This window comes from Petromyzon marinus, chromosome 14 (genome assembly GCF_048934315.1).
Source record: "Petromyzon marinus isolate PM22_M1 ecotype Great Lakes invasive population chromosome 14, UKy_Petmar_22M1.pri1.0, whole genome shotgun sequence".
Classification (NCBI taxonomy): domain Eukaryota; kingdom Metazoa; phylum Chordata; class Hyperoartia; order Petromyzontiformes; family Petromyzontidae; genus Petromyzon; species Petromyzon marinus.
This window is the reverse complement of record NC_133680.1, coordinates 3,958,117-3,971,892: the sequence shown is the minus strand read 5'-3', so window position 1 is coordinate 3,971,892 and position 13,776 is coordinate 3,958,117. Positions and strand designations below refer to the sequence as shown.

The window sequence follows — 13,776 nt, the reverse complement described above, 5'->3', positions numbered from 1 at the left end:
ATGAAAAGATATTGATGGATACACGCGTGATTTCATAACTGTACAATGATCTTTAAAATCGATCACTATTCTCCAACTGGGTCAGGACCATTGACAAACATGAGCACTGCTTCATGAGCACTTGAGCGGTGAAACAATTAAACTTTACCTCGTAAATCAAACCAAATAAATTAAATTCACAAAATTTGAATGTATTGATTATTGAAAAGGTTGATCCCGTTTTGCCAGTTCCCTGGCTATTTCATAAGGGAGATCCATTGTGTGTGACCACAGAGTTGCACTTGGTGACTTGGATGAGACAATCAAGTTACCAGACTTGAGAACCCGGTTTAAATCACGGGCGGCTGAAACCTGGATTTGATCCTAGGATTCTTCGCGATGCCACCTCAGCAATCTGACCTCTGTACCCAGCCAACCACCACTCAATACGATGCTCCGTTGCGCAGTCATCGGTTACCGGGCTGACACCACCAACTCACTATGTCAGAGGGCCTGGGTTAATCAACCCTGACGTCTGTATTTTTGGAGTTTGCATGTCTCTCTCTCTCTCTCCCCGTGGTCGCGTGGGGTTTTTCTCCGGGTCCTCCGGTTTTTGCCCCTGCACATTTAGAAACGTGCATTTAGGTTATTTAGATTGTTTTGCTGCTATAAATTTCCGTTTGATTGGCCACTTTTTTGAGCTCTCGTTTGTGAGGCAGGTCGCTTCTAAAAAAAACATGCGAATATTCTTTGGGTCTTTCGGTAAAGCCACGTAGATAGGTTCAAAGAAAAGAACAAAAAACGACGACGTTTCGATCGCAACACGAGCGGTCGTCATCAGGCCAGGTGGCTCGTGGGGGAAGAGTCAAAAAACCTTTAAGAAGCGAATGGCTCAGTGGACCTTACCTGGTAAGATAAACAAATAGTTAAGTTTTATTTTTATATATTTTTAAAATGATTTGTTTACCTTTCCTATACTTTGTACTCCTAACGTGTTTTTACTACTGGACATCTGTGGAAAAAGAGCTTTATACTCTTTGGTTCTTTCGGTAAAGTCTCACCTGATGACGATTGCTTGTGTTGATTTTCTACCCACGTGACTTTACCGAAAGAACCAAAGAGTATGGATTCCTGCAGTCACGAAAGTTTCAAATCAAGAGCTTTATAGCTCATCCGATTCCTCCAGCATAAATACATATTCTGATTCTGGCCGATACCTGGATTTGCACCCCGGATCTCGGCAGTGCCACTAAGCCCCATCGTGTCTCCCGTGCACACCCCTCTCACGACGAACCTGTGGGGAGGGCGCAGGCGTGCGCGGCAGAACTTGGTTCATGCGCGCGACCACCAGATCCACGATGAGCGCGCGGTCCTCGTCCTGATGCTCCCCGAGCAGCGGCATGGAGGAGTCCATTATCTTGTCACCAAAATAGGGGGGTGGGGGGATAAGGGACAGGTGTCAATGATGCGTGCGGATTGTACCATCGCAGTATTTGGCCGTTCATCGGTGCAGAAGGCGCCGGCTGCCAAATATAGTGGGGGAATTCAGAGGGCTCGTCGTTGGATGATACAATAATTGCATAGGTTAATTCATGATAATTATCAATATTAATTATAGAGAGATCAAATTCACGAAGGTAGCATGTGAGTTTATGGTATGACACCACCCAGCCTCATACAAAATGAGTCAGCTGTATTTATATTTATATATTTAAAATGTGGTAGGCTTCACAAGATATTTCTTCTCTGATTTACAAGTATCATCACTTCGTTTGTTTTGAGATGCAAGTTGATTTTTTGTACTTACTTTATATTTATCACGCCTATTTTTCCGGACAAGCCCCGCCGGGTCTCAAGTAATTCTTCCGCCAAGTTTACACAACAGTGGGCGATGTTGCTGCTGCATCTAATCCCAAATGGGTCATTTACAGGTAACGTTGCAGCCAATACCAGTGGACGTTTTATAGGTTTTTAGTTTAGCTATGGGATGAAATCTGAAAACTCGGAAAAAAAACCCATGCAGGACAGTGGGCGCCAAGGCGGTGAAATGTTAGCTACCTCGCTTGGTACGCAGGAGGTCGTGGGTTTGATCCCAACTCTGACGCCTGCTGTATATTTGGAGTTTGCGTGTCTCTCTTCCCGTGGTCGGGTGGTGGATATTTCTCTGGGTCCTCCGATTTTTCCTTCCACATTTAGAAACGTGCGTTTAGAGCAGTGGTTCTTAACCTTGTTGGAGGTACCGAACCCCACCAGTTTCATATGCGCATTCACCGAACCCCTCTTTAGTGAAAAATAAAATGTGATTTTTTTCAAATTCAAGACATAGATATGTTTTTTACTGGTACACAAAATGAGCCGTGCATGAACATTACCTTGTTCAAAGAATAAAACCAACACAATGCATAAACTCACAACAAATTACATACCTGGAAATCAATGTGACTTCTGCTGTTGCCTTTGAGAGATCAGTTCAGATATGCGTGGCTTCACCTTGGCAAGTGCCACTCTCATGTCATTTTCACAGCAAAGTCTGTTCCTTTTCTTCGTTTTTATGTCCAGCATCCTCGAAAAGGATTGCTCACAAAGATATGTTGTAACAAATGGTATAAAAAAATCCAGGGCTTTCTTAGCAATAACTGGATACTTGTTCATTTGTCGACACCAAAACGTTGAGAGCGTTGTTGTTCTGAAGAGTTGCTGTTGAACCTGGCTCTGCTGAATTTCAATGATTTCGTCGAGGAATTCATCATTGACATCTGCTGTTTCAACAGCAAACGTGAACGGCTGTCTCACCCATGCTGGATATGACTCTCTTGTAGGGAAATATCCGTCGAGAGACTTTGCAAGCTCATCTAAGTGCGTGGCAATTGTTTGCTTCAGTTCCGTGGATACAGAAATATCTCCGATTCCAGACACATCTTCGATCTTACTTGCACAGTCGTCCAGAAGCGGGAAGTTTGCGAAGTTATTGTTCTCTGTTCGTCGTTTCCATAACGGTAGCTTTTTTTGAAAAGCCTTCAGGTGTTCTTCCGCTTCCATGATATTGACTCCACCACCCTGCATCTGCTGATTGAGATGATTGAGAGCTGCGAATATATCAGCCATGTACGCTAAAATGAGAATGAACTCAGGATTTTTGAAGCAATCTGCATGGCAGTGTTGGTGCTCTTGCAAAAACAGGGCTAATTCCACACGCATGGCAAAAACACGATTCAGCACCTGTCCCCGGGATAACCACCGAATATTAGAATGGAGCAGAAGTACCTCAAATTCAGAGCCCATTTCTTTACACAGCTCACTGAAGATGCGGTGCCTCAGAGCACTTTTTCGCACATAGTTCACACATTCCACCACAGTTTTTAATACTTCTGCCATTTTTGGAGGTAAGGTTTTTGTTGCCAACGCATGCCTGTGCAGAATACAATGCGTCACAATGATGTGTGGTGCATCGGCCTTTACTAGCGCACCAAAACCAGACTTTCTTCCCAGCATGACTGGAGCTCCGTCCGTACAAACTGCAGAAACCATATCCCATGAAAGATTGTTGTCTCTGAAGAAGTCATCCACAAGCTTCTTCACATCGGCTGCCTTCGTTGTTGTTGTAAGAGGCTTACAAAATAAAAACTCTTCTTTTATCATGTCGTCTTTCACATAGCGTACAAAAACAGCAAGATGGCTTCGATCAGAAGCGTCTGTGGTTTCGTCGAGTTGAAGGCTGAATTTTGCCGGGCTTGAAATCAGATCCGCGACTACTTGAGCCAAGATGTCTTTACTCATGTCTTCTATTCTGTCACTGACGGTGTCATTTGAAAGGGGAATTTGGGATAATTTACCTTCGGCCGCTGTTCCGAGTATCAGATTCGCCATCTTTAATGCAGCTGGTTTCACAAGTGTTTCACCAATGGTGTGTGGCTTGCCCTGCTTTGCGATCAGGTAAGCAACTTCGTACGATGCTGTCAGGATCGGTTTGTTAACAGGTACAAATCCAAGAGCAGGCAGAGTGGCCCTTTCATCGAATCTGGCTCTCTTCACCCTGAATTCAGCAAGTGTTGTGTTCTTGTATTCCCCGTCTCCATGCAGCTTCAAGAAGTGTTCCTTTAGTTTTGCCGGTGCAAGACTAGAGTTGCTCAACTTGGCGTTGCAAATCATGCAGATAGGACGCTCACTCCCATCACGTTCCGTGATACATGAGAATCCATGTTGTACATATTCGTCCGACCACTTTCTTCTTTTGCTCGACATAGTTAGTATGGATAAAATATTAAAGAAATCACACGACGTACGACAACAACAGTCACACGTTGACTACTGAGTACGCACTAAATTCCCCGCAGCGCTGATTGGCCAAGCAGTGTAGCATGATCATCTGCAGCCAGTGATGGCCAAGCGGGCCGTGTGTGTCATCACAAATTTACACAATAATTCAAGTGTGTCCGGACCTCCGTGGCGGGGGCTCTGCCGAACCCCTGAGATCGACTCACCGAACCCCTGGGGTTCGATCGAACCCAGGTTAAGAACCACTGGTTTAGAGTATTTGGCTGCAAGTCATTTGCACATGATAAGCCACTTCGTTGAGCCATCATTTGTGGCCAGATCGCTTATTTAAAAAGAGCGATAGAGCTCAGTGGGCCTTACCTGGTAAAATAAAAATAGTTTATAGGGGGGAATATACAAACGCCACTCGCACTCACAAACTGCAGCACAGGGGAAGAAACACACAAACTCCACACAGAAAGGCGCCCAGGTCAGGAATCGAACCGAGCCCGTCTTGCTATGAGGCACAAATGTTAGCACTGTACTCCCCGTGCTGCCCCACTTAGACACTAATTTCAAGCTGTGATCGGTGAGAATTAAAATCGTGGTTGTGAGTCGACTCAGCCCTCCCGTCACCTCTTCCCACGGTTTGTCAAATGAGCACGACATTGTGAGAAGCCAACAGTGGTTGTTCTATGAAAAAACAGGATCCCGGCATAGGAAAGTGGAATTTCCAACACTGGCTCAGGGCCACGTGTGATTGTAAATCTACTTGTGAGTAAACATTCATTAACACTGCCTTGTAACAGGATGGTAGTGTTAATCACCTGTGTGCAATGTATTTGTTTACATGCGCGCCTGTGAAGGACTGCCAATGGAGTTGTTTAAAACACTCTTTGATTTTTCACCTCGATTTTTTTAAAAACAAAAACCACTCGCATCTCCTTTCCAATATCACGTTTGGTGTATGTGAGAAAAAAAAACAAATCGACAGTAACTTGTTTGAATGCAAACACGTGCCCTTTCAAAATATTATTTTATTACAAAGTACAGATGGGTTCTGCAACGACATCACCCTGAATTAGCCTGACATCTTTGGATCTTGGGTGCTAAGCGGCGGTTGAGCCTGGTTAATGCTTTGATAGGAGACTGCCTGGGAATGCCACGGGTGCTGCTGTAACCTTAGGCTGTGCCGGGGAACAGGAGATGGCAGTACAGCGGTGGATTGAATCTATGCCTGCGGATGCGTGGTGGGATTTTCCTGCGGGGTCCTCCAGTTGCCTCCCTCACCAAACTAAATACCCATCAATTGGGACCCGTCTGAATTTAGGACCCGTATGAATTTAGGACCCGTATGAATTTAGGACCCGTCTGAATTTAGGTCGTGGAATTCGGTTTAGGCTTTCCATGGGGAAATAAATGGCACCACAGTATTATTATTTTTTGCTTTTGCCGGAATCATATGGATGGACATCAGAAGCGAAGCAGATTTTTGAGCCTGGATAGTGCGTGGTTGGTGCGACCACCTTCCGCAAAACTGGTTGCTGTAGGCTGCTGTAGGCCTATCAGAGAGCAGTGCAGCGAAATCCATTGTTGTACTGTACTATCCTCCCCTGCCTGTGCTCTCTGTATTCACCAACCTGCACTCATCTCCGTGGTATAGAATAGTCAAATAATAATAATAATAAAAATACCCACGGCAAACTCTCATCCAGCAGTGGAACGTCGAAGGTGGTGTGTGCAATGTATATTATTATTATTATGTGCTGAACTCTCATTTGATTCGGAGGAAGTGATGCAACGGGTTCAGCCGCTTTTCGAGCGATGATAGTGATGGAGGGGAGGGGAAGGGTAGCGGATGTACGTTGAACTTCTTTCACACCGTACGTAGCCAACCATGCTAATCAGGACAAACAAACTAAACGGAACAACAGGCAGTTAAAAAAAAAAACAAAAAAGAGTATTTAAAAAAATGAAAATGAGAAAAATGGGAGAGGTCGACACCTCGATGATGTAGTCACGACCGTCCTTGCCGTGCACCGCCTTCACGCCGCAGACATCGAGGCCGCCAAAGAGCTCAGCGCAAGTGTCGATCCACATCCGGTACCTGGAGGGGGGTGGTGTGTGCAGATGTGGATCCAAGGGACAGTGATTGGGCCGATCAGCGATGCCAAAGCAGAGCAAGGGCAAATATCCCCTCTCTCTGTGTCACCAAGAGGTGAAATACAGGGGCGTTGAGACACGCACAAACGTTGCCTCTTTCGCAAGGGGCCCATTCGGGAACGGTGGATTTTACCATCTTTTTGCTGAGACTGTCGTGACGAGGGTTGCAAACCTCTGAGATACAACAACAATAAAAAAAACGGGAACATATCCTGGGCAGAAGAAGATCTCGCAATGTCGGAAGAGGGGAGCACGTGCATTTAAACGTGGTTGTCTTGAGCGCTGTATTGTTACGCAACTGACGAAAACCGGGATTCCCAATGCCCTGGGTAGACTCGCAGATTTCCCAGGAAATAGGGGAAGATTCGGGAAAAATCAGCACAGGTGGGAATCCTAGATGTGACCATCATCTCCTTTGGGGCTTAATTTCTCACTGAATATTTTCCATGGTGCTGGTTGACTGGAGTCGTATTCACGTAACTAGTCGTAGCCACCGCAATAGTGATAGGTGTACTGGAGGTGGTGTTCAGGATGCATAAATATTTTTTATGGAGTTGCTGGCCCAGACAAAATAAGCCATGGACCCCTTCCATTCTCTGGCCTGCAGCCTCCAAAAAAATCTCATTCCCAAAAATAAATTATCTCCTCTCTTCCAAGTGCTCATCTGTATGCACCCACCCCCTTTATAGCACAGCATTTTGATATTGGGTGGCTTTTAGATTCTTTTGTAAATCCAAGTTGCATTATACAACCGGCTTATTTTGGAAAACAGGTCGCCGAACCAATTATTTTCGGTGCTACAAAATTCACATTTATTCCCGCTTGGCAACGCACGACAAAAACTGGTTTCAGTGGCACAAGCAACCGGGTGGGGGGGGGGGGGGATGGCGATGGGGGGTGGGGGAAGTAAAAGGAGATCTGAGGTCTTCAGCTCGTACGATAAATCAATTTGAAAATTATCCGTGTCCAAGGAAGAGATGATCATTAATCTAATCTGGGACGGTTATCCATAACTGAAACGAAGCTTACATTTGGAAAGCATTTTTGTTTAGCACTCCTTCAGCCCCCCACCCTCCACCCTATTGTCCTCCCACCCCCACACCCGCGACCCCTTACCCCCACACCCCAACGTTATTTATCCGTTCGCCTTGTAAATTAGTGATGCCTCCCACGATCACAGCGCAATAAACACAGGAACAGCCGCCACCGTTTAAAGCATTAAATTCTAATCTGGTGTATATATTTTTTACGAAAGTATCAATTGTGTACAGTATACACATATACAACAATATCATTGAAAGCTCCTTTTCATACAAATAAAGAATAAGCTCCGTGGAGGTCGCCGTGTGGTTTAGAGGTCATGGAGCTGTGCTGGTACCACTGCGATCCTGGGTTCAAATCCAGACAGCCATCGGTGACTGAACCAATTTCTCAAGAGCCGTGGGTTGATGGTCTCGGCCTGGCCACCTGATGATTGTAAAATAAATGTTGCATTAAATGTTGTTTCCGCACTTGCCTTTTGTCTGTGTCGTTGGAGGGTAGGAAAGTGTGCCCTCTAGAGTTTGGGGGTGGGGGGTGAAAGGTCACTTGAAGGGGTCTCAGAAAAAGTTCTGTGATATCCACTTCCGTGGGCTTCTTCTCCAACATAGAGGGGTTCCCTGCTCTGTGAGAGTTTCGAATTTTTTTTGGGGCTCATAATGACACTGCTAGCACAATTGGGATAAAAAAGCTAATTTTGAGCTGTACAATAGTCTGAAATTTCCTCTCCTGGCTTCATTAAAACAAGAGTCAATCTTTAAGCCACCGATCCTTAGAATGTGACCTCGTGTCCGAGGGGGTGTAGGATATGTTTTACTTAAAAGGTCCCCCCCCCCCTTTTCAACGCCACTTTGTGACCACTCACCTGTCTGTCATTGCAATTTGTTCCAGCATGGCAGAACCCGTGTTCGCCTTCCAGTTTCCTGATATGGAGGTTCTCCTGGGGGACAGAGAGACGATTACATTGATGACGATTGATGACGGTTAGCGGTAGGCTGCTGCCAATGAATGTTGGCCTAACCCTGATCCAACGATTCCAACAACATTCTCAACGGTGACATTGCAATGGGCATGCTGGCCCACGGACCGCAGGCTCCCCACCCCTCGTGTGTACGGATACGCGACCCTTTGGATCGCCCTCACATGTAGGCCTTGTAGTTGGCGCCGATCTTCTGGATGCGGATGTCGTATTTGGAGTCCACGTACGGCTCCACGGTGGCGTACGTCTTGGTAAGCGCCACGACGCTCGCCACGTCCTGGAAGTCGTAGTGGTTGTCCACCTTCACCTGGAGCGCGCGCCGAGCGACGGGAGGAGGGGGGAGGAGGAACGAGGAGGAGAAATGTGAGAAGGAGGAGCGGTAATGCAGTGCTAGTTGACTCGTAAGCCACGCCGCGGCCAACGGTCAGACCGGGGGGCATAGCGTGGGTGGCACAGACCCCGAGGTGCCAAAGAATTCATTGGGGCCCTCAATCCCCAATGCGCCGTGGGCAAACGCAGACATCGGTGGAGTGTAAAAGTAATCCTCCAGTTATAACCCATTCTGCGTTCGTCTGTAAAACGCTGAGATAAAATAACGTTTGCCACCTCTCGGATTTGCATCACGAGTGGCTGCTTTGAATGCCCAAAGCAGCCACTCGTCATGCATGCCGAGGAGAAGTTTTGCTTAGTCTCACCCCTCAAAGCACTCGCTTACAAAACACGTTGCTTCATTGTCACTCTCAAAGCAACTTCCACGAAAGTGCATCTGTAACTCTGGAGCATGCGACAGGCACTTGGAGCCGGTTGCAATTTGGGTTTTTCCAGATTTTTCAGCATTTTATTCACTCTGTAAATTGTCAGTTTAGCAAGATTTCTACCCTGCGCCTCCGATTGTTGCTGAAGAGTGCTCTGGATTTTCAAGATTTCTGGATTTTAAGATTTCCGGATTTTCAAGATTTCAAGATTTCACAAGATTTCTCCACCCTCCGATTTTTGCTTAAGAGAGCTCTGGATTTTCTCGGATATCTCTCAATATTTCTATAGATTTTGCACAATCTTTCTCTAGATATCTCTGGATTTTTTTCCGATTTCACTATTGTTCAACTCAGACATGAATGGCGATGATTAAAAACACTTGTACATTCTCACATATTTAAGCTATTGCGATATGAAACACGGTGGTCCTGAAATTTCATGAATGTTCAAATGAATTCTCAGCCTATGTTTTTAGTTCAAATCCTTTCTCAGGTCATGACACTTTAATTAGCTGTCATATTACCTGATTTTACGATTTTAAAGTAATTGAGGAAGCAGTTATTATTTCATGATTAAATTTGGGGCACCTCTTTCAATGACCTAAACTGACCAGGTGGAAAATCTAAAACTCTCCAGCAGTGTGCGACTGCGGTCATCCAGAACAGACCGTACAATGTATAACGACGACGCACTGCCCGATCCACAAACACGGAGGAGACATCAACGGCGATGCACTCCGCTGCCCCTGACGCGGTTATCTGGCTCGACCACCTGAATGTGAAGTTGTAGTTGTTGCTCTGCATTAGCCATACGGAAGAAGAAGACCAGCGTGGTGAAGTATGGTAAAAAATAAAACCCCCATGACCGGACACGAGACGGGGAGGCTTCAGTGGAGCAGTGGTTTTGCCAAGGGGCTGAATATAGGTGAGCTTAAGTGCCCACGTTTAACTTCAATTATCAGTCCCTTGTCAAACTGTGACGAGCCTTTCTGCATCATGCAGCATCAAGTCATGCCCCCCACTTCCCCTTGTCATCACCACTCATAGCTCATTACGTCTAACCTCGATGCGTCACAACCAGATGCAAGGAGAAGGCTACGACCCCTACACAATGTTCCAATCAGCCTTGAGTTTTCTAAACCACGCCGTGTACGCGGTCGACGCCTTCCTTACTAACCGTGTCACATCCTTAACCCGCAACTCAGCTGTGATTTCAAAACCACAGCAAAGGTGGCGTGCGTCACACTGCAGTGGCACCACGGCGAGTTGGCAAGACAAGCCGTGCCGCCTCACAACCTTTGCGAACACATCGCCATCGCCACGAATGTGTTGTCACCCGTGTTACCGTGTTACGGTTGGATCTGTGTGTCTGTGTATGACAAGGATCTAATTGCCATGACACCTTTTGGGACTTTATGGGGCAATCGGCATTTCCCCAAAAATTGTCATGGGCAGTGCTTTTAAGCCGTGAGCAGCGATGGAAAACTGAGAAGGTGATGGCATACAGTGATGCAGTTCTATCAAGCCAATGGAAACAGAGTTTGTTGGAAAGTGTTTGATGAGCAGTGTTTGCTGTAAGGAGCCACACAACCTTAGACCGTCATGAGACCTCTGTCAGTAATTTGATTGGTTGTTTCCATCCCAGTTGTCCACACGGAGCAAACATTGGCCAGATATATTTTTTTATATATTTGGGGGCAGCCAATATTTGTTTGAACCGCCGTGGAGTTTCACCACGTAAAGCCTACTGAGCTTTCTAGTTCTTTTTCAGAAGCGACCTGGCCACAAATAATAGCTAAACAAAGTGGCTTATGATGTGGAAATGAATAGCAGCCAAATACTCTGAACGCGTGATGTCGATTCAAAATGTGGAGGGAAAAACCGGGAGGACCCGGAGAAAAATCCACGCGACCACGGGGAGAGAGAGAGACACACCACAAACTCCAAATATACAGCAGGCGTCAAGGATCGTGATTGAACCCACGACCTGCTGTAGACCTAGCGTGGTGGTTAACATCTCGCCACCGCGGTGGCGTCCTGGTGTTGGAGAGCGCGCCGCAACCCCCGTGGCCACACCCACCTTGCCCACGCCAGCGTGCGCGTGCCCGATCTTCACCACGACCGGGAATGTCGGCGTCGTCAGCTGAGTGAGACAACAGCAAAACATCGCGCGGAGCGACCGTTAGTGTCACAGGCGGAGGCAGAGGCGCAAGCGATCGAAAAGTCCCGGCGTGCTCCTCAGTGCTTGCAGCAGGCGTCCTCAACTGTGGGAGATTTCGAGGGTTTATCTTGCTCGCGTTTCGCTATCGTAGTGTCGATATCAAAATCCACTCGACCGCTTTTCGTCAATTCGACGCGCAAAGTTGTCCTCGGATGCCCCATGATCTCAGTGCGCTGTTTCCCAGGTCGGGTTGCGTGCCGAGCGAGCGTTTGCTTCGCTCAAGCTTGCCCCCCGCGAGGTCAGCTACAAGCTTAATGATAAATGAATGAACCACATTAAAAGCACGTGCCACACGAATGTTACGTGTCGCAGGTACGCATTGCTCACACAAAAATAAGCGTAAAATGTATATTCATACTTGATTTGAAGCTTTCGTGACTGCAGGAATTACTCTTTGGTTCTTTCGGTAAAGTCACGTGGAAATAAAAATAAAATAAATAATGTATATTCATCATGGGACCTCCTTTGCCAGTACCAAAATATGAGAATAAGTTTCCCCCTTTTTTCTGGCAACAAAACAGCTGTGTTAAGATGTTAAAACACCAAACTGAAACCTTTTACAAGGAATCGTGTCTGCATTAACCACAATGCTTGTGGTCAGAATGCAAACAAAAAACAAACTCTGATAATATATGCATTGTCTTTGAAACGTATTGGTCCACACCAGAGACAGCTTTCTTTTGAGCCTAGTCTCAAAACGGTGTTAGACCACAAGTATTGTGGTTAATGCGCACATGATTCCTTGGTAAAGCTTTCCGTTTGGTGTTTTAACATCTCAACACCTGTTTTGTTGCCAGAAAAAAAGGGGAAAACCTATTCTCAATGTATATTCATAATAACCAAACATTGGGTTAGATCACGTGAATGTGTCGTTAACTCACCACTACCCAACGCAGCCAATGTCTAAGGGTTTGTCACGTAAACAAAAAGTGTCAATTAGTTACTACTTCAGCGCCACCGGTGCATTGGAGAGTAACCCACAACATTTACAATTTGAGTACGATGTTTCGCTGGCAATTGCAGCCGGCTTCATCGAGCGATTTTGACAGAATTGTGAATAGAGTAAAGGTGATATATTTGAGCAGGATGCTACATCGCTGGAAGGGGACGATGGCCAATGGCCAAGGACAATAACGGAGTGGCAGCCAAGGAATGGAAGGCGACCGAGAGGACGTCCACTGGGGGAGATGAAGCGACGAAATCGGTTTGTGTGCAGAAGGTGCCGGGTGCTTGATACCAGGGGTCCCCAGCCCCCGGGCCGCGGACCGATACCGGTCCGTGGCCTGTTAGGAACCGGGCCGCACAGCAGCAGGTGAGCGGTGAGTCCGTGCGTGGCCCGCCCCATTATTTTATTATTTACCACTTCTGTCCGCGCCTCTTTCCCGCACTGCGCACTTGTCTCAGTCACGGTTTTGGTATAAAGCCCACAAGCTAACCCCTAGCCAAAATGAGTAAGAAACAAACGTCCCTGGAGAGCTTCTTTGAAAAGGGGGAAAGACCCAATGATGAACCCCCCCCCCCCCAGTCCGTGAAAAAAATTGTCTTCCACGATACCGGTCCCTGGTGCCAAAAAGGTTGGGGACCGCTGGTTTATACGACTGCAGGGTCGTGAAAGGTTATGGGGGGTGGCTTGTGAATGCCTTCATTAGTGGATTGAGCAAGGATGTTGATAATGATGAGATTATCCTCTATTTCACTACTCAGTGCGGTCCATTGGCATCTTGAGCCTGGACATAAATATAAAGTTTGAAGACATGAACTTTAATCGGTTCGGGACAAATAAAATACCTACCCATTCTCCTGGTTGTGAATGTTAAACCCTCATATATATTGAGAAAATACATCATAGGCCGGACATAAACTCAATAATGCCCCACATAAATTGGATGCTGAACAGTTAATTAAATTCAACTGCCTACAAACGGCTGCTTTGTGCTTCGACGCAATCGATGACAGCGGATTGCCTAGCAGTGATGTCCGAAAGTAAATATCATTGCCGTCTTGTTTGACAGGCCCTGAACCACGTCTGTTTTTTTCTCTCGTTGTTGTCACGCTCTGCTCTTTTTTCCCCTCTCCCAAACGGTTCGTACAATCATGCGCACACGTCACGAGACGTGGATCCATTCAGAACTCCCTCGCAGCAGTGCGCACATCCGTGCTGGAGAATGGACCGAGGAAGTGGATATCACAGAACCACCTCTGGGATCCCGTTTTAACACAGCACGGGGGCCGCGGCTAACCTTTCCGACACGCTCAGGGCGTCGCAGTGGTTTGACCATGGCTGCTCACGATGATGAAGTAGAAGCGTGGGGTGTCAGGTCGCCGAGAGACAGGGTCCAGAACATCATCGCCGGGACTAGGCGGACGTGCACCACCGTCACTCGATC

At 46.7% G+C, this 13,776-nt stretch overlaps 1 protein-coding gene across 3 annotated transcripts in view; it reads right to left on the bottom strand.

The window, feature by feature from the left end:
* The window catches only part of LOC116942418 (synapsin-2-like), a 118,078-nt gene that overhangs the window by 14,650 nt on the left and 89,652 nt on the right, over nt 1–13,776 (bottom strand). For all 3 annotated transcript variants that reach the window (XM_032954319.2, XM_032954323.2, XM_032954321.2), the window contains exons 8-12: nt 11,249–11,311; nt 8,578–8,720; nt 8,300–8,374; nt 6,238–6,340; nt 1,274–1,396 (exon numbers count right to left, since the gene is read on the bottom strand). In XM_032954319.2, coding sequence (XP_032810210.1) covers nt 1,274–1,396; nt 6,238–6,340; nt 8,300–8,374; nt 8,578–8,720; nt 11,249–11,311 — 507 coding nt within the window. The remainder of the gene's footprint in view (nt 1–1,273; nt 1,397–6,237; nt 6,341–8,299; nt 8,375–8,577; nt 8,721–11,248; nt 11,312–13,776) is intronic.